We start from the raw sequence: 26,797 nt of genomic DNA, 5'->3' as shown, positions 1-26,797 counted from the left end.
GTATAGATTCTTCACATTGACTCCCTCTTGTTGACACAAAGGGTTAGCATTGCATTGCGATCTTGTGCAGGGAGCTTGTTGGGGGCAGTCCAACCCTTAATATGGTGGAGTCGGGTTGGAGAGCCTGGGTCATTTTCTGGTTACGTCACCGGATGGCGTCGAGGGTCCTTCACAATAGATTTGCGTCGGGAGCATCTTGACTTGATCCCTCCGATGCTGAAGTCAAAAAGAGAGAGAGAGAGAAAGAGAGAGAGGGAGAGGTTAACAATGTAAGTGAGAGAGATATAAATGAGAGAGTGAAGAGCTCTTGCTCGCTTGCCCGTGCTTGGCCCGGGGATCAACTTTTATACTTGGGTGCTAAGTGGCTTGGATGTATGTTCGACAAAGCCTCATTTACCTTGTATGGTGGAGGTATTAATGAGATCGGCTTGCTGGCGTGTGTCCTCTGGTGCCTAGGGTGGACCTTTGGGAGGGCTCCTCCGGTTGATCCCTTTACATTTTTGGGTCAAGTAGGACGTGATCCCTCTACCGATCGTTCGGAAGGAAAGGCTTGTGAAGTCGGATCATGCCGTCAATCATTATGTAGAGGCATAGCTTCTGTTGATGTATCAATCATGAGTAGGTCATGTGGGCCCATTTCTAGAAGCCAAGGTAAGCGGTGCAACCCTTGGTCCTTGTGCTTTGTTGTTCTGGGTGTTGTCTTTTAGCCCATGTGGCAGAGGAAGCCGGCAATGTCTAGGATTATCCATATCATTTGTCCTCCTCCCCGCCCCCAAAAAAGATGTTCTTTAAAGCTTTGAATTGAGGTATCAAAGGATGTCATCTTTCTTGCATTCCTACGTAGTGACATGATCGTTGTTTAGCTTTGGGTTTGTTACTAGCACCGTTGTGGTTGGTTCGAGGCCCATTTGGGGTGGGGTGTACTTTCTTATTGGGGCAATTTTTTATTTAGATGAGTGTTGACTTAAGAGACCTCTCTCTTTTTTTCCTCCCTCTCTATCTTCGTTCTCCCCCTTCCACACGAGAGTTCATTTTCTCTTATTTTTTGACCCCCCCCCCCCCTTCTGCTTCGAGAGGTTTCTTTCTCCATTTTTGCCTCTCCTTTATGCTTGGGAGGTTGGGTCTTCTTTTGGGCTTACCCCTTCTTTTACTTATAGGGGTAGGTACTCAACCGCCTAGGTGGGAGTGTAGGTCCACAGTAGCAAGTGTTGGCTCAACTGCATGAGCAAGAGGATCAATATTAGTCCGCCATAGTAAGTCTTGATTTGATCATCATGGGCTGGAGTATCAACATCAGTTTGCCATAGCGACTTCTGTTGTAGCGGGTCTTGATTCGACTATCGTGGGTGGGAGTGCTGATATTAGTCCACTGTACTGGGTCTTGATTTGATCGTCGTAGGCGAGAGTAGGAAAGCAAATATACCTTAGCATCAGCTTGCTGGAAAGGGGGGGGGGGGGGGGGGGGTGGTCGGGTCTTGATTCGACCTCCCTACTCAAAGGGGCCGAGGGCCATGGGTCGTACCTCCTCATTGGAGTGCTCATTGGGAGGGGTACTGGAAGGATGTTCATGCAACATTCGGCCCTCCTTCGACATTCAGCTTGTTGGAAGGGGGGCACATACCCTCGTTGCTCAAAGGGGCCTAGGGCCATGGGTAGCACCTCCTCATTGGAGTGTCCCTAATAAGGAGTAACCCTCCTTCCACATTAAGCCCTATAGCAAAGTTCATCCCTAATAAGGATATTATCAAATATCTATTTATTTGATATGTGGTGTCATATATATATATATATATATATATATATATATATATATATATATATATATATATATATATATATACTATACTATACTATACTATACTATACTATACTATACTATAGAATGTACAAAATGATCAGTGTAATTAGATCAAGAGGTAGATGAATAAAAGAAAATTTCTATCTAATCTTTTGATGATGAATGAAGAATGAAATAAAATAAATTGAATCATGCCTTCCTCTTCTCTTTGGATCCCAATCTGTTTACAGCCCTATAAACTACAGAAGCTCCACTATATTTGGCCAAGTAACTTTTGATGTCCTCACTCATATTTGGCTTTCATCATCCAAAATTCACATGATTGCTTTCTTTATTTCGCCAACAACTATTGGTCGGTATCTCCAATTAATTACATCCAAAAATTTTGATCGAGCAATAATGAATCTTAATGATCCGATCTATATTATCTTATAACACAACTCGTGCAGCCACCTCTACATCCTTCCTCTCTTGGGGCGGCGGCCATTCCTTGACACAAGAGGACGTCCTCACAATAAGACTACCCCTGTCGCCGATGATCTCACGATTGACATGAAAATTCCTTCCCACAACAACTATGCATCCGATGCATTCTTATATCGTCTAATCTATTGCTTGTCTTTCGAGTCCAAATCCTTCTATTCCCGCATGACAATGTCGAGATCTTGTCAGCCATTGACCTTCTGCATTTGGCAACTTCTTTATAGGAACAAGTTGGCACTCGCAGGAGGACTCAAAGAGACGAGCCAGTCGTTCTATCCTCCCGTCTCAGTGCAATGACGACGTTGAATCCACTTGACATCCTCTCTCTCCTCATCGACTGATTACAATACTATGGAACAGCATCTGATGGACACACATTCCCACGACAAAATAATCTAGAGAAGTACAATATGATGACACATGAATAGACGCAGAAACCACCGTGAAGCTTCATCACACTGTGCCCGACAAGAACAAGGATCGTCTCTGTCCCCAAAGATACCCAAGTAAACAAGACAAACAAATTTGTTTGATGACACTTATGAAGCTACAGAAAAGCAATCCGCGTCACCACAACATTATTCTTTCAACACTAAGAACGCATGAATGAGGTCAACTCCATTAATTTGGACTTGTCGTCAAAAAAAATAATCGTTGACTTTTCTAATCCAGAATAAAAAACATGAAGTGATCGGATAATAGTCAATGCTGATAGCATCCTAATTCACGATAGATTGGGGTTACAAGCTGATAGGGCACATTTTGGTATCGCGCACGTTGATCAAAACAAGCTGACATAATGATACGAACGTGGTAGGTAGCCGCTCGCCACCCCCTCCATATGAAACGATATCATCACAGTACAATCGTCCCAGAAAGCTTGAGGCGGCACCGCACGATGCTGATCCATGCAAGTCGATCGACGGTCGCACAGAAACTTAAGCCGACTATAATTAATTGACCCCGTACGACCAACTCATTCTCGTAAGTATAAAAGCTAACCCTCCTTAATCAGATGGAGGAGGACTTTTCACATATTCAACTCACTCTTATCACTCAACACTAACTTAAGCTTCAAAAGGATCGAGTCAGAAAATCCCTCTCCCGATCTCGACCCGTGTGCAGGGGTTGGCGACGCAGAAACAAACAACAAGACTCTTAGCTCAACCCACCCGACACGCACTTCCGCTGTCCGAGTCTCCACCTGAGCGACCTTACACATCCGGGATCGAACCGAACCATGCTGATTCCTTCACCAACACAAGCAACGTAGAATAGAGGCTATATTCTCCATGACCAAACTCCAAAGTATTTTGTTGCATGCTCGTCCCTTTCTTTCTCTCCATGAGTTGAGTCAAATCAAGGTTTAGAATTTTCCAACCATATTAATTGCATGTCACATAACTAACGGAGATTATTGTGCTTCTTCTGCATTCTTCCCAAGTGTTTCAAGTGCATCCGACAGCAACATAATTGATGAATTTGATACTGCCAACGCTGCAAACATCCCAAGAAAGAAAGCAATCTGTCTCTGTTTTTCTCTTCCAATCATAATATATATCTTTGACCATCGATGTCAATACTTGGTTGGTATAACCTTCGCGTAAAAGAATCAAACACTTGGTCGCTTTCTTTAACTTGAATTATAACCATCATCCTAGACTTCGTGCTCCAAGTTTTCCATCAAAGTCATGGATCGACCGCGTTGAGCAGGTAGCATTTGAAACCAACTTAGATGTCTCAACAGAGACTTGAGTGGATAGTCTTTGCCTCGCATTCCGAGATGAGGAAGATGTGGCCCTCGCATCTCCTACATGTCACATAACTAACGAAGATTATTGTGCTTCTTCTGCATAAGAAAGTTCTCTACATTCTTCCCAAAGTCTTTCGAGTGCATCCGACCAGTAACATAATTGATGGATTTGATAATGCCAACGCTGAAAACATTACAAGAATCAAACGTAATATATATTTATTACCATCATTGTCAAGACTTGGTTGGTATAACCTTCGTGTAAAAGAATCAAACGCTTGGTCGCTTTCTTCAACTTGAATTATAACCATCATCCTAGACTTTGCGCTCCAAGTTTTCCATCAAAGTCTTGGGTCATGTTGAGCAAGTAGTATTTTTCTTAAAACTTGAATATAGGATTTATTACTTGTGTAATAATATATTAACCAACTTAGATGTCTCAATAGAGACTTGAGTGGATAGTATTTGCCTCGCTTTCCGATACATTATCGAGATGAGGAAGATGTGGCCCTCGCATCTTCTACATGTCACCCGTCTCTGTTTTTTGTTTTCCCAATCGCAATATCTATTACCATCGTTGTCAAGACTTCGTTGGTTTAACCATCGTGTAAAAGAATCAAACACTTAGTGGCTTTCCTTATCGTGAATGAATTATAACCATCATCCAAGACTTCGCGCTCTAAGTTTTCCATCAAATTATTACCATCAGCCAATGAAGAAGTTGAAGAGGAGGGCAGGTGAGGGAATAGGACTAGTAGACGACTACGGGGCAGATGGAGGAGAGAGCGTGGATGAGATGTTAGTCGGGCAAGTCAATCATGCGAGTAATAACACAAGAGACATCACATCAACTTTTTTTACTTATTATTATTATGATAATTTCTCAGTTTATATTATTTATCATATAAATATATTATGATATCAATGGATCTGTACAATGGGAATCAAATCATGATAAGATCACGATAATGAAACCGATTCATCTTTAAACACAAACCATAAATAATTTTGGTCATATATTACTCGAGAGAGACATCGATATAACTGAAAAAATCGGTATGTTATATATCTATCCATATAATGGAGGCGGCTAATCTCATAGCTGCTCATATGGGGACACTAGGACTATAATGTAAGTGCTTATTAGAGAATGAGTTCACTGATTGATATACTCATGGAATGCTGAATGATTGATGATACATTATTGTCAGACAACGATTCCATCGTCCCAATAGTGTATTTGGTCCTTAGACTTAAGATACCAAGGATGTCCAGTATGAGTACTCCACTCTTTGATACATGACTTATAAGTTTAGAAGTTTCAGATATAACACATATGGTCATCGAGAGTGACAATCAACCTTACGAGGGCTATTGAGTGTCGATAGAGGATCATCCGCTTGTGGTATCATAAGAGGAATATTTCATATGTTCTTGCTTAAACAAATCCTTAGCCAAGGTAATTCGGAGTGAGAGAGAGAAAGAGTTCTCCGGAAGAATCCGATTAGAACAAGACTCGAGTAGAAACTGTATAGACCTGATAACACTATGATCGGTATATAATTTTTGGGATATTAGATGGATAAAAAACTACATATATATGGTAACTCAAGACAGATATATCCAAATGATTGGATTCCCTCATATCGTATGGGGATTGTAGCATAATAGCCTAGTGCATCCGCAGTCGATGAGTCGAGTGAATTATTATTGAGATAATAATTCATTGAGCCAGAAGGAGTTTTGACATGTATGACTCACGACCAGCTCGATATTGAGCCCAAAGGGTCACATGCATATGATAGGTGTTGCGACAAATAAAGGTTTGGATATGAGATATCCGCTAAAGCCCCTATCTTATTGGATATCCATTAAACCCCTGAATTATTGAATCTCATAGATGAAATCAAATAAGAGCTAATAAGATATTATTATATAGAGGCTCACTAATTTGAGAGGCTTGAGTAATTAGATAAAAATCCAATACCCAATATGACAAGATCAATCAGGGTTAAGTTGATAAGGGACCTTTATAAATATGAAAGAACCAAAAGGGCTAAGATTTTTTGCTGTCACCTCCTATTCTCCTCTCCACCTCTCCTCCTCAACCAACAACCCATATTTAGGACGTGTGGACAACAAGAAAGATCGGCCCCTTCTTGATTGCATGGTGCACACAACGAGAAGATTTGAGCAACGATTTGAGGAGCATCTTCAAAACCCCTACCGCATGGATCACCGTTAGAGAGGAGGACGCTTGACCTCCTTCATCCTCTCTCACATATCTATAGAAATTTATGGATATACGATATGCTTAGGTAATTATCTTACACGTAGTTTTTGATTTCACGGGTTTTTGTACACCAATTTTTGCACGATAATAAAAAACCTTTTTTATATAAAAAATTTATAATTTTTGTTTCTGTTCTTTCCATACGCATATGATATCACCATAAATTTCTCAACATAAGGACAATGACATAGTTGCCATGGCAAAGGTGGCGAACATGCTCGATGCTGGGGGCGAGGGTGGAGAAGGAGAAAGGGAGGATGAGGGGGGAGGTGGAGTGGTAGCAACAAGGAAGTGGTCGAGGAGGCAAAGGGCGACGATCACTCGACATCGGGAAAAGGGGGGAGGGGGAGGGGTCCGCCACCACCGACGCCATCGGTGTTATCATATGCCAACATCGACACTAGTGGCATTATCATATGCCATCAATGCCATCAATTATCAAACTTAAAAAAAATTTATCTTTTATTTTTATATTTTTATTAATAAAACCTGATATTATTAGAGTAAATAGATCTAATTATTTTATTTTTTTAACCATAAAGATACCAATATAACTTTTTAAAACATAAAGATCGAAAACAGCTAAGTAGAGGCAACATGTAGTTAGCCCCTCCTCAAGTTTTAAAGGCGGTGACCGGATTCCTTCAAAGTCCGAGGCTTTATGGAGTGGCATACTTACACTTAGAAACCATATATGTCAAAGCTATCGTACCGATTTGTAAACCAGACACGCTAGATTCTTGTCCTACTTTGACTTGTTCCTTCTTCTTCTAGCCAACCTCCGCCGTTAAAAGGACGGGAGTACTACTCGGTTGGCTCGGGGGATGCTGCGGTTGGAGTTAATGGAAAGATCCCTCCATCTTCCCTTCCTGGCCTCTTCCTTCGTGTTCTTCTGCTGCTTCTCTTTCTTCGCCGGCCGCTATGACTTCGGAGTACTGGTTTCGGCGCAGAATTCGACCGTGCCGGTGGACGTCGGCGTGATTCTCTACCTTCAGTCTTTTCCGGGGAAGATGAGCCGGACGAGCATTTCGATGGCGATAGAAGACTTCTATGCCGTCCATAGAAACTACACCACGAGGGTGGTTCTACAAGTCAAGGACTCGGAGAACGAAGCCATCGGGGCAGCGGCAGCAGGTAATCAATCCCCTTCCCCAGTATGGCACCACCGATCTCACGGCATATAGCAGATACTTAGGAAAACCAAAGACGGACTGGGGGCTGTGATTGAGATTTCGATTCCATAAAGAAACTTGCATTCGGAATGACAAGCAATCAGCAAAAAATGACTCCAGTCACGTAGTTGTTCTATGCTTGCAAGTCAAATTTACCATGTTTGACTTGGACTTGTCAAAGTCGTCGTTCGAATTACTAAAAATAATAAAATACAAACAAGCAAATCGTACCTTCTGGATGTGGCCACTTGGGCTCTGATCCACCGTGTAACGAGGGCCAAATTGCGGAATGAAAGGTGCATTTTGTCCATTTTTGGCGTGACGTCTAACTCTTTAACTCTTTGCGCTTTGCGGCAGCGGTGGCGATGCTGAAGGACGTCCAAGTGAAGGCCATCATCGGGCCTATGACATCCACCGAGGCCGACTTCGTCATCCAAATCGGCAACAAGACGCAGGTCCCCGTCCTCTCCTTCTCGGCGTCCAGCCCGTCCCTCTCCCCAGCCCACACCCCCTTCTTCGTCCGCACCACCACCAACGATTCCTCCCAGGTCGACGCCATCGCCGCGGTGACGCAGTACTTCGGCTGGCGCCAGGCGGTCCCCGTCTACGAAGACTCCGAGTACGGCGCCGGCATCGTCCCCTTCCTCATCGACGCTCTCCAAGCTGTCGATGCCCGCGTCCCCTACCGCAGCGTCATCCCCACCGAAGCCACCAGTGACGAACTCGACAAGGAGCTGTACAGGCTCATGACCATGCAGACGCGCGTCTTCGTCGTCCACATGCTCCCCGCCCTCGGCGCCCGCCTCTTCCGGAGGGCACACCAGCTGGGCATGATGGACGACGGCTACGTGTGGATCACCACCGATGGGATCACCGACGTCCTCGACCTGCTCGATCAGCGGACGGTCGCCGAGGCAATGCAGGGCGTGATCGGCGTGCGGCCCTACGTGAACCGATCCGAGGAGATCGACGACTTCACGGCCCGGTTCAAGCGGAAATTTCGGCAGGACAACCCCACACTCGAACCCACCGACCCCACGGTTTTCCAGTTGTGGGCGTACGACACGGCCCGCGCCGTCGCGATGGCCGTCGAAAAGGCGGTATCAGCCCGCACAGCCTTCCAAAGCCTACAGTCCGAGAATAACTCCACCGACTTGGGGCGGCTTGGCGTGAGCCAGACCGGGCCGGCGCTACTGGAAGCCATTATGGGCACCCGATTCCGGGGGTTGGCAGGAGAGTTCCAGCTCGTCGACGGCCAGCTCCAGTCGTCAGCCTTCGAGATCGTCAATGTCAACGGAAAAAGCGGGAGGACGATTGGGTTCTGGACTCCGGGAAACGGGATCTCGAGGGATCTCGAGTCCACAAACGATGCGGGCCTGAGGTCCGTCATCTGGCCGGGCGAGCCGAAGGACGTGCCCAAAGGTTGGGAGATGCCCACCAACGGAAAGAAGCTCCGGATCGCCGTTCCGGTCAAGCACGGATTCGACCAGTTCGTGAAGGTGACTACGGATCCGGCAACCGACAGAACCACCGTCACCGGCTTCTGCATCGACGTCTTCCAGGCCGTCATGGATTCGCTGCCATATGCCGTCCCCTTCGAGTACATCCCCTTCCCCAATTCGTCCGAATCTTACGACAACTTCGTCTACCAAGTTAAACTGAAGGTTGGTTCACGTGCCACACCGCTTGAATAGCGATAGTAAATGAGATTACCATCGTGTGTGTCTTCCAACTAATTTGGATGGTGAACAGAACTTTGATGCAGTGGTGGGCGACACCACGATCCTTGCCAACCGATCTCAATTCGTGGAGTTCACAATGCCATTCACTGAATCAGGAGTGTCGATGATCGTGCCGGTGGAGGGGGACAAGAGCAAGAACATGTGGATCTTCTTGGAGCCGCTGACCATCGACCTCTGGCTCGGGAGCTTAGCCTTCTTTGTGTTTACTGGGTTCGTGGTCTGGGTGATCGAGCACCGGGAGAACGAGGAGTTTGCTGGGAAACCACTGGAGCAGTTTGGAATCATCTTCTACTTCGCCTTCTCCATTCTCGTCTTTTCGCATAGTATGTCCTCATCGTGATGACCCCTATCGTTACTCCGAGTGGATGATGACAACCAATTCAACTCGTTTGGTCTTGCTCTGTGTTTTTCCAGAGGAGAAGCTGCAGAGCAACCTCACACGGTTCGTGGTGATCATCTGGGTGTTTGTGGTGCTGATACTGACGTCGAGCTACACAGCGAGCCTGACATCGATGCTCACCGTGCAGCAGCTTCAGCCTTCGGTGACCGACGTGAACCAGCTTTTGAAATCAGGGGCCTCCATTGGGTACCAAGACGGATCATTCGTGGCTGGTATGCTCAAAAGGATGGGATTTCAAGAGCAAAAGCTCAAAAACTACAGCACGATTGGGCAGTACGCTGAAGCTTTGTCCAACGGGAGCGCAAACGGAGGGGTCGATGCATTCTTTGATGAGATACCTTATCTCAGGCTCGTCCTATCGCAGTATTGCGATGACTTCGCCATGGTCGGTCCGACGTACAAGACCGACGGTTTTGGCTTCGTAAGTTTCTATACCTCCTTTCTTCTTTGTTGCAGATGAATCCAACATGCATCTGTATCTTTGTGTCCTGTAGGTTTTCCCTAGAGGGTCGCCGCTGGTGTCTGACATTTCCAGGGCTATCCTAAACATAACGGAAGGGGAAAGGATGACAGAGATCGAAAAGGCATGGTTTGGGGATCCGACAAGTTGTCCAAACCAGAGCAACAACTTGGCATCTTCGAGTCTAGCCTTTAGGAGCTTCGGGGGCCTCTTTCTCATCACAGGAGTTGTCTCGGTGCTCGCATTGTTGATCTTCCTAGCAAGATTCATCTACACGGAATGGGATGAGCTACAAGCTGCAGCTGGGCGGCAGAGTTCACTTTGGAAGAAAATGGTTGTCCTGCTCAAGTACTATCATGATGTCAACGAGCCTCTGCCTTGTCCTACCCTGAAGAGGGATGACTTTGCTGCTATAGACATTGGGGAAATGAATCAACATACGCAACCCGGAGTTGTGCAGCGCTGCCTCATCTGGTGGGTTCCTTGAGCCCTGTGAGCAAATCCAATCATTCACGGCTCAGTTTTACTTCGCCGGAAGAAGGAATCTCCTCTACGGAACCCAATAGCCCGTAGAAATGACTGAGGTCCAGGAAGCGTGATGATCTTGTTCATGTCCTGCTCCCGTTTGTCTCATAACCTCATGCATTGTCACTGGGCATCTAACCAGGACTCCATTGATGCCACTCAATTGTAAACCTACTTAAAAGTCTAATGGGGCCTTCTGTTCATAACCTGAACATTTTGCTCTCCACCTCCTGCACCACTTGGAATGGAATGTGATGCTTCCTTCAGTCTTGCAGATGACTCGGCTACAACTGGTTCCATTTTGAAGACTGAAGACAACCGCAATGTTGCTGCCGGATGCCGCCTTCGGAACGTCTGGAGCCCCGTGATGACACAAAGTTGCTACCCTTCTTAAAGCCCTCAATTTTGTTAAATCACACGTTAGATTCGTCAAGATTCTTAAATAATTTAAGAATCCTAATCAGATTTTAACTATTTAGGAGGGTCCTAATTAAATTTAAATTCTTTGATAGATTAAGATTTAAATTTAGATTAGGGATCTAAATAAGAAGAATACTCTTTAAAGAATCAAATTTTATTTCTATAAACGCATCATGAGTCTTAAGGTTCAATATTATTCGTGGAGAAAGGAGACCAAAACCTATAATAAGACTTCATCGTGGTGCCAACAACACAATGAAGAAATGCATAAGGAAACATTACAAAACCTATTTTCCTCAACGATTCATTTGGTATGGTTATAGAAGGCATCAGATATCTTATGCAGAAAGTTTATATAACGAGTGAAATTGTGTTAGGTGACTGTAAAATACGTCATAAGCTAGAAAAAAGTTTCAGCAAGAGAGCCATAGGAAATATTAGGAAAGCAAAAAACAATTAAAGCAAACAAGGACAATTTCAGACGCATTATCCTGTAAAGGATTTAACAAGGGGAACTGATGGTGAAGACAAAATCGATTGATATCAATCACGATAGAGGCAATCAATTTGCAATTAATGACTATCAAACAATAACTGCATATTATAACAGTCCCTCGTGTAATCAGGCTGCAGATTCCTCTTCATTTATTTATTTTTGAATGTGTTGTCACTTTCGAAGTGTGTCAACTATATCGATAGAAGCTTGCCATACAATTTTAGCACTTAAATATTTGAAAGCAAGGCTGTTGGCTCGTGGAAGGTAATGATACGGCCCATGATAATAGCTTGATCTTGAAAGTCACTATTGTAAATATTTTGTGGATAATATGAAAGGTCCAAAATGATGCTAAACTCAACGGGTGAGACCTAACCTTTACATAATTTTAGTTAATTTCATTATAGATTGTAATCGCACCACATGTTCCAATGGATCTGAGAGTAGTGTGTATGTGACTCTTAGCAAACTAGAGAAGGGTTGGCACAAGCTCAATACAGCAGGATGATGATATAAGTTTTATTTTGAGAACTGATGAGGGGTTTGCTGTTTTTACAAGATGCAGGGATACCATGGATAGATCTGCCTTACATAATGAAATTGTCACAATTAAAGAAGGGCTATTGGCAGCAAGAAATAAGGGCATACAAAGAATCCACATCGAATGTGATGCGGAAAGCCTAATCACGATGTTGAATACCAAGATAACTCCTCCTTGGATGATCACTAACATACTTCGAGATATTGTTAGATTGCTTCAACATTTCAGTGAATATATATAGGATAACGCACATTTTTAGAGAAGCTTACTGTGTTGCGCATTGGTTAGCAAAGTTTGAAAGGGTAAACCATTATAATGAATTCTGGTATGATGTGTTTCCTTGGGACTTGGAGGTTTTGATCTCTTCTAATAAGAAAGGAGATGGCCATATTCGCTTTCTTGCTGAATAAAAATTAATTTTCTGTTGAGCTAAAAAATATATATATTATAACTCGATGTGCATTAATTTAACACAAGTTAGGGACTCGTACCAGTAGGCTCATTCATCAAAGCAAGATCCAAAAGAACACAGCTCTCGCTAAATTTGCCATTGCCATGCCTCATCATCAAACTAGCAAAAGCAAAAGGAAAGAAAATAAAGGTAATATCCAAAACTAATTCCAACAAAAGAAATTTAAAATTAATCCAAAGAAATAAATAAAGCATATCAAGATCCTCAAATGATTTTATAATGCAAAAAAAAATTCTCCAGGAAGACTTCAAAGGCATACTAGTTTAATTAGAAGATAAATTTTAAACATAACTTCAAAGACCATAATAGTTAAGAAAAGAAGGAATTCCAAACTTTTGTTGTTCCAGTTTCAAACTAGATAATCAAACCTGGTAAGCATGTACAGTTGTCAAGAGCATGGTTTTTCACAATCGATTTCAAGCTGGGGCTGATTGGAGCCTTCCATCATTTGTGGTAACCACAAACTCAGTCACATTTTAGCCTATGAGCTAACAAAATCATCTGAATACATCAACCTATCCATCTAAGTTTTCTGCTATAAGCCTTTCCTAATATTAATATGCAAAATCGAATATGCATTTACATCTCTGCTTGTGCATGCATGCATGTCTTTCTGCGCAACAGAAAATAACAACAATCTCAAACTATAGTTCCATCTAATGAAATTCCAAAATATTGGGGGCAGAAACGATAGTTGGCAAAAAAAGAGATCATTCGAAAGGGGAAAAAAATAATCTGTTTCTTGAACTTTCAAACATAAAGCAAAAGAAAAGTTTCAATAGGTTCTCTTTTCCATTCTAGTTGGTTAGGAAAATCCAAAACTCTTCCAAATTATTTGCATTCCTTGTGAAAGAGAATTTGACATTTGCTTTAGCTTCTAATGAACTCAATTCATGCCAAGTCATTTACTTGTGATTATATTACATAATTTCTGGACATTTTTAATATATCTTTCAGATAGGGCAAACTTCCACATAATCTATGTTAGTTATCACTTGAAGTGCTCAGCAATTTACACTTTTGAGTTCCTATTATGTTTCTAAGCCTCATTGATGTAAATTATAAAAGCTCAAGAACTTTCTGATTGGGTTGTATAAATTAGATTTCCACAGGTGTCTTCAAAACCCAGTTCCTTAAATAATTTCCACTTGAACTTTGGCAGTTTGCATTTCAGTCTGTTCTTCTCTTTGAATCTTCAGGACCCTACTTTGTATGAAATCAACCCTTTAAAGACTACTTTTCCATATTACTTAACTTCAAAGGCTGATCTAGCAAGTGTTTGAGATAGGCATCTTTGATCTATCAAACAAATGCTTTATCTAAATAAATCTATGAAACTCACTGCCTAGGTCTTCAAATCTTTGTTTAAGCTTTAGATCCATTTGTGCATTGTATACAGACCTTCGCTTTCGCATCCTCACAGAGCAGCGCTCTAAACAGTAGAGCGCCGACTCGGGTTTTTTCATCGCTTGTGGCTTATCTGAGAAATACAATCAGTTAACAAAGCAGTAAATTAGATCAAAAGTACAATGAGAATACTACCCTCGATCTTCAAGGAAAACCCAATTTCCAAATCAGTTCGCAAAATTAGCATAAAGAAATTTGGTACCACAATTATCCTTCTCAAAATTCTAATCAAAGTGCATCCAAGAAACGGGAAAGGATGAGATTGCTAATCCAAGAACCTGAAGAGCGATCGGGATTCGCACAAAACCCGCTCCGAATTCGTCGACGAAGAGGAAGTGCATAACAGAGGAACAAAAAGAACCTCAAAGGAACGAAATCGGAGATCCACTGCTCCGATGTGATCCCTGACGAGGAATCCGAAACGATAGGAGTGATCTATGAGGAAAACCCTACGGGACAGCGGACGGAAGAGGAGATGCGTATTTTGGCCGCGAACTGAAGCGGGAGAGTTTGAGGCGAACAGAATTCGGCGCCTCGGTTTTTATGTATTCGTTGTAAAGGGTCCACGTAACGAAGCGTTATAATCTCTCGGACACGATTATAACGATATGTTCTCTGACTAAAATATCTACGATTATAACGATATGTATTTCACGGGCAATTTCCTTAGAAATTATATATATATATATATATATATCATTTTTAATTATTATAATATTTTTATTTGGGTCCTTTATGGTATTTTTAATAACATTTATAGTATTTTTATATACTAAAAATATTATAAATGATATTAAAAAATATTATAAGTAATATTATATCGTGTCTCTCTGGTTATCATAGCTTATAGATCATTATAATATTATATTTTTAGGTTTATAGTTAGTTTGGTTAATGTTAAGATTCTATTTATATCATTTATAATATTTTTAATTAAGTTTTATGGTATTTTTGTTATGATGGCCAAAACATTGTAACATGCTAAAAATATTGTAGCAAACGAAAAAAAAATTCAGGAACACTTTGAGTAATTTTCAAATTAGAAGCGCTATTTGAAAAAAAAATAAAATGAGCAAATTGATTGAAAAATATCCAAAATATATTTTTTTTAAAAAAATCTATAAAATAAATTAATATTTTAAGGGAAAAAATAGATCTTATATCATAGTTAGCCTCTTACCTCAGGAACTGAAAAATAATTAGTCAACGCTTTGACAATCTGTTTTCTTGGATCTTTCATGTACAAAGTAAACGCCTGGAAATGGTGTGTCGCAGTCTGCAAAAGAGATCCCAATTGAGATACCAACAAAGAATCCGTCATCACTCCTTAACTCCCATTAAAAAATGAGCCGACTCCTAATGATGACGATATCACATTCCAGTGGCTTAATAAGCATCAGGTCTTGCATATACGCAGTCGAAGCACGGTGCCAAAGATCTTAGAACATGTAATAATAATATGTGGGATTACTGTCTTAGTCAGACATCATGTAGCTCAATAAAATACATCCAGATAGTGTAATATATTACATGTGCCAAACCAACGTGTAAAAGACTTTGTCAAGCTAGTAAATTGCACTGTGAGTAAACCATCACCCCAAAATTCATCTTATAAAGTTACAAATCATTTATAATATATAATCTTCAAGGAATGTATATTATAAAATAAATATCATCAAGCTGACAATCAAGTCGTCTGGTCTTTCGTTCATTTCATGTAACTCTCCACCCAAGCTCTGAAAGAATCCTCCTTTCAATCTTTGTTGCAATCCGGTAAACAATAAAATAAGCACAAATGTGCAGTAGAGAAAAGAAATAAGTCAAGGGTAAGCTAACAACAATATGCTATATACATAAATATCATATGTAAAAGCTAATCATATATTATGCATGAATCGATAGGGTCAATAAAAAAAAAGAGTAGAAAAGAATTCTTCTATAGATAATAACAAATAACATCATCAAACTTATGCAATCATGCATCATTGCGCACATATATCATCAATGGCATTTGGACGCTCGAGATGCACTCTCTCAATAATAGATGGAGACGTCTTACTCATCGAGATGACTCGACTCTCTCGATAGCCGGTAGAAAGGAATCATGTCACACTCTCGACAACTGATGGAGTGATGTCTCACCCGCTATGGTGACGACACAACTCCTCCATCCCGAGCAGGAGACCGAACAATCATCACGTTTGACGACTCGCTAATCCCTTAAGGTCTCATAAGCATCTGAAGGGAATCGCCTTATTAGTATTGGCCTACTACCCTTGATAGAAAATCAAGTGTCCATAATCATCATCACAATATCGTACATAATCATATCACAAGCATCAGGAACTCTTCATGTAACAACATCAAGTATTTCACAATAACATGCATATACATCATGATAGGCATTCATCCATGTGTAACAATCTAAGATATCATATAAAGGTATATGCATAGAATTTCACCTATTCATAGGGTTGCTGTATGGCTGCACGCAGCCATAACAACATTCCTTTCCCACCCCAATGATGGTGGGAGGAAACTCTAGGAATTCAGAATGCTATCAGGTTTCTTGGATGAATATTTCGCATGCATAATACATAGTATAAAAGAAAACACATTCTTTATCCAGATATATAGCAAGAGAGGATGTTCATGTGATCATACCAAAATCATTTGTGCAGTGAAAACAACAATATAGAGAGAAAGAAAAACCTAAAAGATCCCTACCTGTTAAGGGTCGTGCACTACCTCATCTTTCTCCTCTTCAATCACCACCCGAAGAGCTTCCATCTTCTGCTCCTCAAGGAAAACTCTCGCAAGAAAGGGAAAACAAAATAGAATCATGTAATATTATGCTGAAAAGAGGGATACTATCTAATCTATCAAACTCCCCAACAACAATCACCGTTTCAACCATCCGATATGATATCAAAATGCATAATCACCAGTTTGCCCTCCAAAGCCTAACTTAATTTGTTCAGGTATAAAATTGGTAGTTGACTTCAGAGTTTACCAGCATCTATAAAGGAGACCTTTTTGGGTTTGCTTTGGACAACCATAGCTCATGGAGAGAACAACTCGATTCTTCCTCTTTGTTTATTCATGCTTTGTTCTAGCAGCAGCAGCAGCAGCTCAGAATGGAAGCAGGAACTCGACTGCTGCTTTCCATGTAGGAGTCATCCTCGACCTGGGCACGTTGGTGGGGAAGATGGGTTCTACCAGTATTTCCATGGCAGTTGAGGACTTCTATGCCATGCATGGGAACTACACTTCCAGGATAGTTTTCCACACCAAGGATTCCAAGAGTGATGTGATCCAAGCTGCATCAGCAGGTAGCTTTTTGTTCTTCCATATCTCATTTTGAGTAGTCCAAGCCCATCTTCTTTCCACAACAAGGAGAAAAAGATGAACAAAACAGCAGTAACTCTAATTCTGCAGTTATGCATCCCACTCTCTTGTACCTAAATTAGTAGAATACGAATCCATTCAGGTTAATCAAGAGAAATAATATAGGAATGTTTGCCTGACTCATGTATAGTTGCTATTATCTTGATCAATGTGAAAACCATTCACAAGAATCTAGGAAAGTGTCAAGCAGTTTCATAACAAAGAAAGTCAACTTGGCATTTTTGATTTGTTCTAAAAAGTAAGCTGACAATTTCTTTATTATTTTCCATACAAAGAAAGTCAATGGTCACCTACTACTCTTACCATGAGAATAAGAAAGAGCCTTTAATATGTGAAGATAGACCATAAATTATGGATGGCATTATGACAAGACAATAAATACCACAAACTTTGAACAGAGTGATACAGCAAGTATCCACTGCTTAAAATGCAAGTTTTTCCCTGTCACAGTACGTTTCTCCTGCTCCCTTTTAGCAAAAAGTGGGAAAATAAAAGAACAAAACAAACACTAAACAGAAAGAGAACAAAACATGGAAGAGTACCATGAAAACGTAAACTCTTATACAGCTACGAGTATTTTATTCATCAATCAGAAACAATCTAGGTCAGTTTAAGAAGTTGAAATTTATTTCTGGAACCTTCAAAGTCTTTCTTCTGAACTTTTGTAATTGGACAAGTTCTCCAGTCAACCATAAGTTGAACAAAGTTTTGAGCAAAATCAAAAAATTGCAATAGTGTTTCAATTTTTGTTATTCACCAAAAATTAACACTTAATAATGGTTCAGATCCTCCACATTCTTCTTATCCATGAAGGTGTTCACATTGATTACTAATGAAAATCTAGCACATTAACTAAGGTTATATGTATAATTTTCACAAAAGATGAATACTGGTTAATCTCGAATAATTTATTTTTTTATCATTAATTTTGAATGGGATTTGCTGTACCACATAATACTATGCTGCTGACAGCTTGATCCACCTGTCGCTTGGATTTACATTCATATGAAGTATTTTTAACAAGAGGATAAAATTCAGGTCTGCAGTCCAGTATTTTTAACATGATATAGAAATGACAAACATATTGATGTAGAATAGGGTAGAGAAAAAGAGAGAGAGCAAGAGAAATAGAACAAGAGAAGAGTGAGATTAGATATTAGAGAGGAGAGAAAGAAATCTGAAGTGTTTCTTCAAATCTGAGAAAGAAATCAGAAAGAGAAGATTAAGATTAGAGATTAGAGAAGAGAGAAGATGCAAGATTTTTTCGTTTCTTCATAATATTGACAAGCTTACTATTTGTAGGGGTTTAGAAGCCTTAGGACAATCAATGTAAGCAGTGATCACCAAGAGTAACCTCCTAGGAAACTTTTATACCTCCTAGAAACCAAAAATGTGACTTTTAAGAGACCTAAATAGTTTTAGAACTTATTATAGCAGAGAAGAAAAAGAGTGCACTTAATATAAGTGCACACTTTACAAAAGCAGAGTTCCAATGTTTACACCTAGAAAAGACCAAATGACACTTCACATTTTCACACAATTTTTAGAATTTCTAGACCAACTAATTAATGATATTTTTTGTTTTGCCTAGTATAAATTCTTCTGAAATCCTTTATAAATCTAGATGTTCCCCATCACACATAATGCTAGAAACTTCTATAATATGTCTTGACACAAAATTGGGATTTAAGGATCTTACTCCCATAAGTTATTTTTAAATTTTCTCAAATGGAAAAAGGGTTATTTATTTTTGGTTCCTTTTCCCTTCACATATTGTTCAATGCTTTATAACCAGTAGAATTTTATTAAGCTCTTCCACTACAGTTTTCTTCCAGCTGAAACCTGTTAATTTCATATGTACCAGCTCTGGATTTGATAGAGAACTCTGAGGTGGAAGTCATCATAGGACCCCAGAAATCCTCTCAAGCAGCTTTTGTTGCGGAGCTTGGTGACAGAAGTCAGGTTCCAATTATCTCTTTTTCTGCAACAAGCCCCACACTGACCTCCTCCCTTATCCCATACTTTGTCAGAACAACATTGAATGACTCATCTCAGGTGAACAGCATCTCCTCCATTATCAAGGCTTATGGATGGAGAGAGGTGGTATTGATTTATGAGGACACTGACTATGGTAGGGGTGTTATACCTATCCTGGTAAATGCCTTGCAAGGAATAGATACACGTGTACCCTATCACAGTGTCATACCAGTATCAGCAACCGATGATCAAATCATGGAAGAACTTTACAAACTGATGACCATGCAAACAAGGATCTTCATTGTGCACGTGTCATCTTTTATGGGTTCCCGTCTCTTTTTAAATGCTAAGGAGGCAGGGATGATGACTGGAGGGTTTGTGTGGATAATGAGTGATGGTCTCGCAAACATCATAGACTCACTTGACCCTTCTGTCATTGAATCAATGCAGGGCACCTTAGGGGTGAAGTTGTATGTACCCAAGACAAGAAAACTTGATGATTTCACTACCAGATGGAAGCGGAGATTTCAGCAAGATCATCCCAATGATCAGCAAGCCGAATTGAGCATATTTGCACTATGGGCTTATGATACAGTTTGGGCCGTGGCAATGGCAGCTGAGAAGATCGGTATCAAAGTTGCTAGCTTTAGAAAGCCGAGAATTGTCCCAAACTCAACAGTCTTGGAAACGTTAGGAGCTTCGATGAATGGTCCAAAGCTTTTGAAAGCAATACTGGAGAGTAGATTTAAAGGTTTAAGTGGTGAGTTTTATCTCATCGATAGACAATTGCGATCCTCTATATTCCAAATAATTAATGTGGTTGGTAAAGGAGAAAGAGGGATAGGCTTTTGGACCCCAGAATATGGAATCTCAAAACAGCTGAATAATACTAAAGGGTATTCAACCTTGATTACTGATCTGAATACTGTGATCTGGCCAGGGGACTACAATGCAGTGCCAAAGGGATGGGAGATTCCGGTAAGTGGAAAGAAGCTAAGGATTGGAGTTCCAGTCACCCAAGGATTTCCTCATCTCATGAATGTAGAAACAGATCCTGTTACAAATTCAACCATGGGAAATGGATATTGCATCGATGTTTTTGAAACAGTAATAAAGAAGTTACGCTACTCTATTCCTTATGAGTATATTCCATTTAAGACTATACAAGGGGAGCTAGGAGGTTCATATAATGATCTCACCTACCAAGTCTATCTTCAGGTGAGAAATGAATAAGAGCAAGAAAGATGTAGCTAACTAATGATAATAACAAGTAGTGCATCTAGTATAATTAAACAACAGATTTCATGCTGTTTAAGAATCTGATACTTTGGCATCAATCGATTTATTCATTTCTAGTTGTTCAATAAATTATCGTGGATATTGGTTGTGGTTTGTAAATGGTTTATCTCCACTCATGGTTTACCTGACAAATTGAGGAAGCAGAGTTACAACTAAAAATTCTTACATATATTGAATGTTTTTTTTATTTTCAATCCACTTAATATAGTCTTTAATTACATAACGTGGTTAGAAGGATTACACTATAATCTTCCTCATATAATAACTGATACGGACAAGTTTTTGCGTTGCAAGTAATGGACTGCTTAATCAGCTTTTCTCAGAATTGTCTGAACTATTAAATAGAACAGATGATCATTTTCTGGACTATTATAAGTTTCAAATTGTGGAACAAGCATTTTCAATTTTCCACTTGCACTTAAATGGCACAAATTTAGTGTCCGTTAAATTTGCCATAAAATATTTTACTACAATAACTTGTTTCTCCTGTGCTTTTATGGGACGAGAACAGAAATATGACGCTGTGGTGGGGGATGTAACAATTAGACACAATAGATCTTTGTACGTGGATTTCACATTGCCATTTACCGAATCAGGTGTATCAATGATAGTTCCCGTTACAGATGGTACAAAGAAGAATGCATGGGTTTTCTTAAAGCCATTGACTCTGGATATGTGGCTGGGAAGTTTGGCATTTGTCATCTACACAGGCTTTGTCATTTGGGTCATGGAGCACAGGATAAACACTGATTTCAGGGGACCCTTCTCCCAGCAGCTTGGGACCATCTTTTTCTTCTCTTTCTCGACACTAGTCTTCTCGCACAGTTGCGTAAGAGATTTCTCTGCCCTACGAGTATTAAATTTTAGCACAAGCACCAGTTACTCAAAAATGTCACTTGAATTTAAAGAGCATTCAGAAACTTCTATTTTGTTGGATAATATGAACTTTTCAGCCTCATAATATTGTTGACCCACCTATATGCTTCGCCCTTTTTTCCTTCAAAGACACTCCTTCTGTGTGCTTGAACCATTTCCCTTTCTTGGACAAAAGGAATCGTGTCAAATGTTTCTTTCTTGCTTGCTTGCAGGAGAGAAGATAGAGAATATCTTATCTAAGTTTGTTGTAATTGTATGGGTATTCGTGGTGTTGGTACTCACATCAAGCTACACTGCTAGCTTGACGTCAATGCTCACAGTGCAACAGCTTCAACCAACAGTGACTGATGTGCATGAGCTCCTTAAGCATGGGGACTATGTCGGATATCATAAAGGATCATTTGTGGAAGGTCTTTTGAAGCAACTAAACTTTGATGAGTCAAAGTTGAGGGCCTATGAGACAACTGGGGAATATTTTGAGGCCCTCTCAAAGGGAAGTCAGAATGGTGGTGTTTCAGCTATTGTCCATGAAATTCCATACATCAAGCTATTTCTTGCAGAGCACTGCACGGGATTTACTATGATTGGACCGATTTATAAGACTGCAGGATTTGGATTTGTGAGTTCAGTTATTTCTCTTGTTCTCTTTTGTGAGCCTTCCACATGTAGAAATACTTACAACAAAAGAAAACTAGTAAATCATAAAGAGAAGTCAGAAAGTAGATCTACTTATTAAATGCAACAGTTCTCAGAGGCTTGAATTTATCAGCAAATTAGCAAAGCAATGAATATGAGCTGTCTCCTAGAAAATTGGATTAAAGTTAGTTTGTATTTTCTGTTTCTTCAGCGAAACATAATCTGATATTGGTCTGCAACATTCTTAGTCTCCGCCACAACCAAACTTGGTCCAAGTAAAATTGTGTCAAATGAACATCATGAAGTGAGATAAAAACAATAAACTTTACTTTGATATCAAACAGTTCCATGTATAACAATGAATTGTTTCAGAACTATATATTCAACTGTAAATGCAAATGTAAAGAAATACTTGCAACTTAGTGATGGTAATGAGGAAACTAATTGTTACTTGAACCATATTACAATGCTTATTAGATGATTGTGCAAATGCTTACCTTAATTCTGATAGCACCTGCTACTCCTGCAGGTATTTCCCAAAGGTTCCCCTCTGGTTCCTGATGTTTCAAGGGCAATCCTGAATTTGACTGATGGAGACAGCATCCTACAGATAGAGAGGAAATGGTTTGGGGATCAGAATGCTTGTCTAAAACAAGGTAGCATTATCAGCTCAGATAATCTTAGTTTCCGTAACTTCTGGGGACTCTTTATGATCACTGGAGTGGTATCGACTTGTGCCCTCTTCATATTCTTACTTATGTTCCTCCATAAGAATTGGCATGAACTAAAAGGTATTGATTCCAATAAGCCAATCTGGCAAAGAATTGGATCTTGGGCAAGATACTACAACAACAAGGACATGGACTCTTACACATTTCGGGCTGATGGACCTTATAATACATCTCCTGCTACCAACAGTAAGTATGGAGATGTGGCAGACCCTGAAGCCACAACCTGTGAGAACTCACCGAATCAACAAGGTTTTCTTATGACTGACTCGGATGCAACCCATTACCCCCTAGTGGAAGAAAGCTCCTCTGGAGAGATTACCAGGATAGCTGCATAAGGTCAACTAGGTACTGTTGTTGTAATTGTTACAAATATGAGCTTCATATGAACATTATGCTCACTACATGTATCATTTTCTAATTCATTCTCATTCTCATGGTAAAACCTCCAAGAGTTTCTCAAAGATGTTTCAAGTATCAGTGATCAGATCTTCATTTCTCCAAATCCCGTAAACCGAAGGAGGCGAAGATGATCCCATCAGAATCATATACCACTAACTAAAACCATAGGCAAAAAATTTCAAGCGACAAGAGCTCAAAGTATGAAGTCCTAACAAAGTTCTATGATTTAAGTTGACGCTTTTAAACTTAACGCAATGCATGGTGACATATGAGTCCCTGACAGCAGTATTTGGTGTTGTTTGCCATGGGTCAGTGCTTCCGTGATTCCCCTTTTTCTTTCTCTTACCTCCCTCATTTTGAACTAAAAGAAGCCTACTTCAAGGTTGCAATAATGGCTCTATATATATAACTGTGCATATGGAGTTAATATAATGGAGAAAAGTTGTATGCTGATGAGAAGTTATAGCATGGAAATTTCGCTAATGAAAACGAATGAATTGCCATAATCCTCTAAGATGAAAGATCAAAGGGCTCCTATATATTTCACTTCTTGGCCTTTCTATTTTTTCATAAATAAAAAGATCTGGCACAACGATCATTGATTTCTCTTACCCATAGTGCATTATAACTGGAGTTTGCAAAGACGGTGTGAAAAGAAGAATTTTGACCAACGCCGGGAAATCACTATAGAATTCAGAGGTTCAACCACAGATGAGTCTGCGACTACATCCACTGGAAGACCACAATGTTATAATGTGCATCCAGTATGATTAAAGCTAAATGCACAAGATGAACATCTATCTTACTATCTTGTTTCTAGGAAAAACTTGACATAGGAATCAGAAAACACAAGAAACCCTAATACCAATTCTCTTCCACATCAGATCCGTGTCGAACGAATCAAGCTAAGTGGTTCAAGACAAAGGAACCTATCGAGGTTCTCGGGTGACATGTCGAGGAACCGGAGCTTGATGACAACATAAAGAAGTCATAGACCTAAAAATAAGAACAACTCTCGACACACGAAGAAAACTTACTTCGCAGGAGAGCTGCTTCTTCGCCCCTCGACCTACTGTTCCTCCCTGCCTTCTGATCTCTCTCGCATTCCCTTCTCTGCCGCTGCTGTGTCGAGCAAAGGGAAAAAGAGAAAGCGAGCACTCACCTCGCGCACCTCCCAATATCCACGTGGCAATTTCTCATTAACGAAAAATGTGAACAAAATTAAATAACTATTAAAGAAAAATAATTCAATCATACAACAAAGAAATTAATTATAATAATAAATATAAATCATAATATTTCAACTATTTGGATGGACACTTTTTCGTGTTCCGTAAAATGATAACAAAATTAAAAAAAAAATTCTATATTCCACTATAATCTTTTGCTTTACCTAATTTGGATGTGTAGCATTAGACTCATAATATCCAACGTGATGGAATGTATGATAGTCTTTGCACTAAAGGATCCAACTTAGTCTATAATCAAATCTACTCATAGTATATGTGAGGCTTAGTTGACTCAATGTCCACTTTGCTATGATATTATTTGACATATTAATTGTCATGATCCGATTTTATGGGATTATTAAGCTTCAACAAAATATTTAAACTAAAATTGATAATAATATATTTATTAAATTATTGTAATTCAATCTTAAACCCCATATAGTTAAAAATTTAGGATCCGATCCCTATATTTAAAAAAATTATATTCAAATTCTTATAGTTAAATACCTTTAGCATCCCGATCTCTATACTTATAAAATTTATACTGAAATTTTTATAGTTATAAAAGTAAAATATTTATCTTAACGTCATTGGGCTTTACCTAATTGGATTAAATGTTTCACCGTAAACTTTTTTAACTCTAAGGATCGAAATGGTAAAAAGGTCTAATAAGGATTTCGATACAAGTTTTTTAGGTATAGAAATCGAGATGCTAAAGAGGTCTAACTGTAACTATAGGGTATATGTAATTAGCTAGGTGTGTGCATGTTCTTGCTCCAAGATAGCCCATATGTAAACCCATCTTTAGGCCCAAAATAAGTGAATGAAAGTTTAGGCCCATTTATCATGTTGCTTCAATACAAGGCAAGCATATTAGCAAGGTTTGATCCACTCAGTGGGAACCCAATATGACAGTAAAAGAAACAGGGAAGAAGTGCCTGTTGTTGGTAAACCAAAAAGATAAGGCATATGAACTGACAGTGGAGGGCCACTGGAAAGAATCCATGCAAGTGAATGGGAGGAGAGGAGAAACAACAGATGCATGGATCCATGCAGTAAACAACCAAAGAGGAAAAGAGTGGGTGACACCCTCACATGGGCCAAGGCCTCTGAGATGTGTGGTCATCATGATCATCCTCCACACAGCAAAGGAGACTGATTGCAAGAGAGGAGAGCAGTTGAGGTGTTGTTTTCGTCAGGAAAAAGGCAGATTTGGGGTGTGGGGAAGAAGGTGGAGGAGTTTAAGGTGAGGTGGGTGTTGGAAGCATCTGTGTGCACCCACTGGATTTGTCATAAAGCAGACCTTGTCTTGTTTTGGGTGGAAGTGGCTGTGGGCAATCAATTCCTTCAACCTCTTCTCCAGCATCCCATGATCTGTCTTATTCTCTCTCTCTCTTGCCTCACCATTCCACTCACTCTATTTAACACCCACACAATCTAATGCCTGTTTATATTACTTCTCTGCAGTTAAACATGCTGACAGAATCATGAATGTAGCTTTGGATTTAGTCCTATATTTCCAATAGATAGAAATGATAAGAAGTCATCACTGAATTAAACATTGATTCTACAGTATATTAGTGGATTTTAGATCCACAATTTAGATTTTATCTCATGTGATTGGATCTAACATCCACAGTGAGAGAATCTTTACATCCAAATCCTGGTTGTGGTGATGTGCAGAGAGGGCCGGAAAACATATATCAGTGTCAGGTTGGTCACATCCAAGCGATGAACATGTTGCCTTTACGCTTTTAATGATCTGAGAGAGAGGTCTGACGGCAAGGAAAAGCTGAAGAAAGCGACGAGGACGCAGGTAAAGAGAGGGCCGGAAGTTGCCAGGAGAAGCCATCACCACGCCATTGGAGGTCGAAAGCTTACAAAGCTGGGACGGCAGCACAGTCTCGATGGGCGTGCCCTTCTTTTGTGGCCGCATGGACTGCCAGTACGTCCTCTTTCTTCCACCATCGATTGCCAACCCACAGTTGAGGGCTGAAGCCGTGGCTTTGCAAACAGGAACGAAAGTGGGAACAATTAACTGACACTGTCACATTCCCTTTTCCTTCTTTTGTTTGTAAAGTTCGTCCAAAAGCTGCTCTTCTCCTCTTCTCGCTTTGACAAGCCTTTTGCAGAAGCAGAATCCATGGGTGTTCATGAGGGGAGAGAGAAGAAGAGGAAAGTTTGATTGCTGAATGAGTTAAAACTAGATTCCATTGCCGATCTCTTATTTACTGCAGATGGATGACCAGTGTTCCTTTGTGGAGCCATCGAGACCTTGTA

At 40.2% G+C, this 26,797-nt stretch overlaps 1 protein-coding gene, 2 long non-coding RNA genes and 1 pseudogene across 11 annotated transcripts; 2 read left to right on the top strand and 2 right to left on the bottom strand.

Moving 5' to 3' along the window:
- Positions 1-26: 26 nt before the first annotated feature.
- LOC135606942 (uncharacterized) lies at positions 27-14,478 on the bottom strand. Of its 5 annotated transcripts, none has more exons than XR_010485028.1 (4): positions 14,241-14,478; positions 13,898-14,035; positions 12,575-12,654; positions 27-216 (listed from the first exon to the last, which is right to left on the bottom strand). It is a non-coding gene; the product is annotated as an uncharacterized LOC135606942 (long non-coding RNA). The 5 variants fall into 5 exon arrangements; XR_010485029.1 differs by lacking the exon at positions 27-216 and adding an exon at positions 3,024-4,091; XR_010485026.1 differs by lacking the exon at positions 27-216 and adding an exon at positions 10,780-11,024.
- On the top strand, positions 7,117-10,852 carry LOC103977337 (glutamate receptor 2.7-like; annotated as a pseudogene).
- A 1,030-nt stretch (positions 14,479-15,508) lies between the features above and the next one.
- LOC108952302 (uncharacterized) lies at positions 15,509-24,464 on the bottom strand. 5 transcript variants are annotated; one of them, XR_001977084.2, is made up of 5 exons: positions 24,326-24,464; positions 22,656-22,762; positions 16,976-17,423; positions 16,690-16,772; positions 15,665-16,200 (listed from the first exon to the last, which is right to left on the bottom strand). It is a non-coding gene; the product is annotated as an uncharacterized LOC108952302 (long non-coding RNA). The 5 variants fall into 5 exon arrangements; XR_010485022.1 differs by having other exon boundaries at positions 15,509-15,720; positions 16,690-17,423; XR_010485024.1 differs by having other exon boundaries at positions 15,509-15,698; positions 16,690-17,423.
- Positions 17,162-23,952, top strand: LOC135606940 (glutamate receptor 2.7-like). The gene is made up of 5 exons (XM_065098328.1): positions 17,162-17,294; positions 19,235-20,565; positions 21,158-21,470; positions 21,735-22,141; positions 22,688-23,952. Exons 1-5 carry the CDS (start codon positions 17,171-17,173, stop codon positions 23,222-23,224), a joined length of 2,712 nt encoding a protein of 903 aa, XP_064954400.1. The 5' UTR covers positions 17,162-17,170; the 3' UTR covers positions 23,225-23,952.
- Positions 24,465-26,797: the final 2,333 nt, after the last annotated feature.

This window comes from Musa acuminata, chromosome BXJ2-3 (genome assembly GCF_036884655.1).
Source record: "Musa acuminata AAA Group cultivar baxijiao chromosome BXJ2-3, Cavendish_Baxijiao_AAA, whole genome shotgun sequence".
Taxonomy (NCBI): Eukaryota; Viridiplantae; Streptophyta; class Magnoliopsida; order Zingiberales; family Musaceae; genus Musa; species Musa acuminata.
The sequence above is the reverse complement of the archived record's forward strand: the minus strand, read 5'-3'. Positions and strand labels throughout refer to the sequence as shown.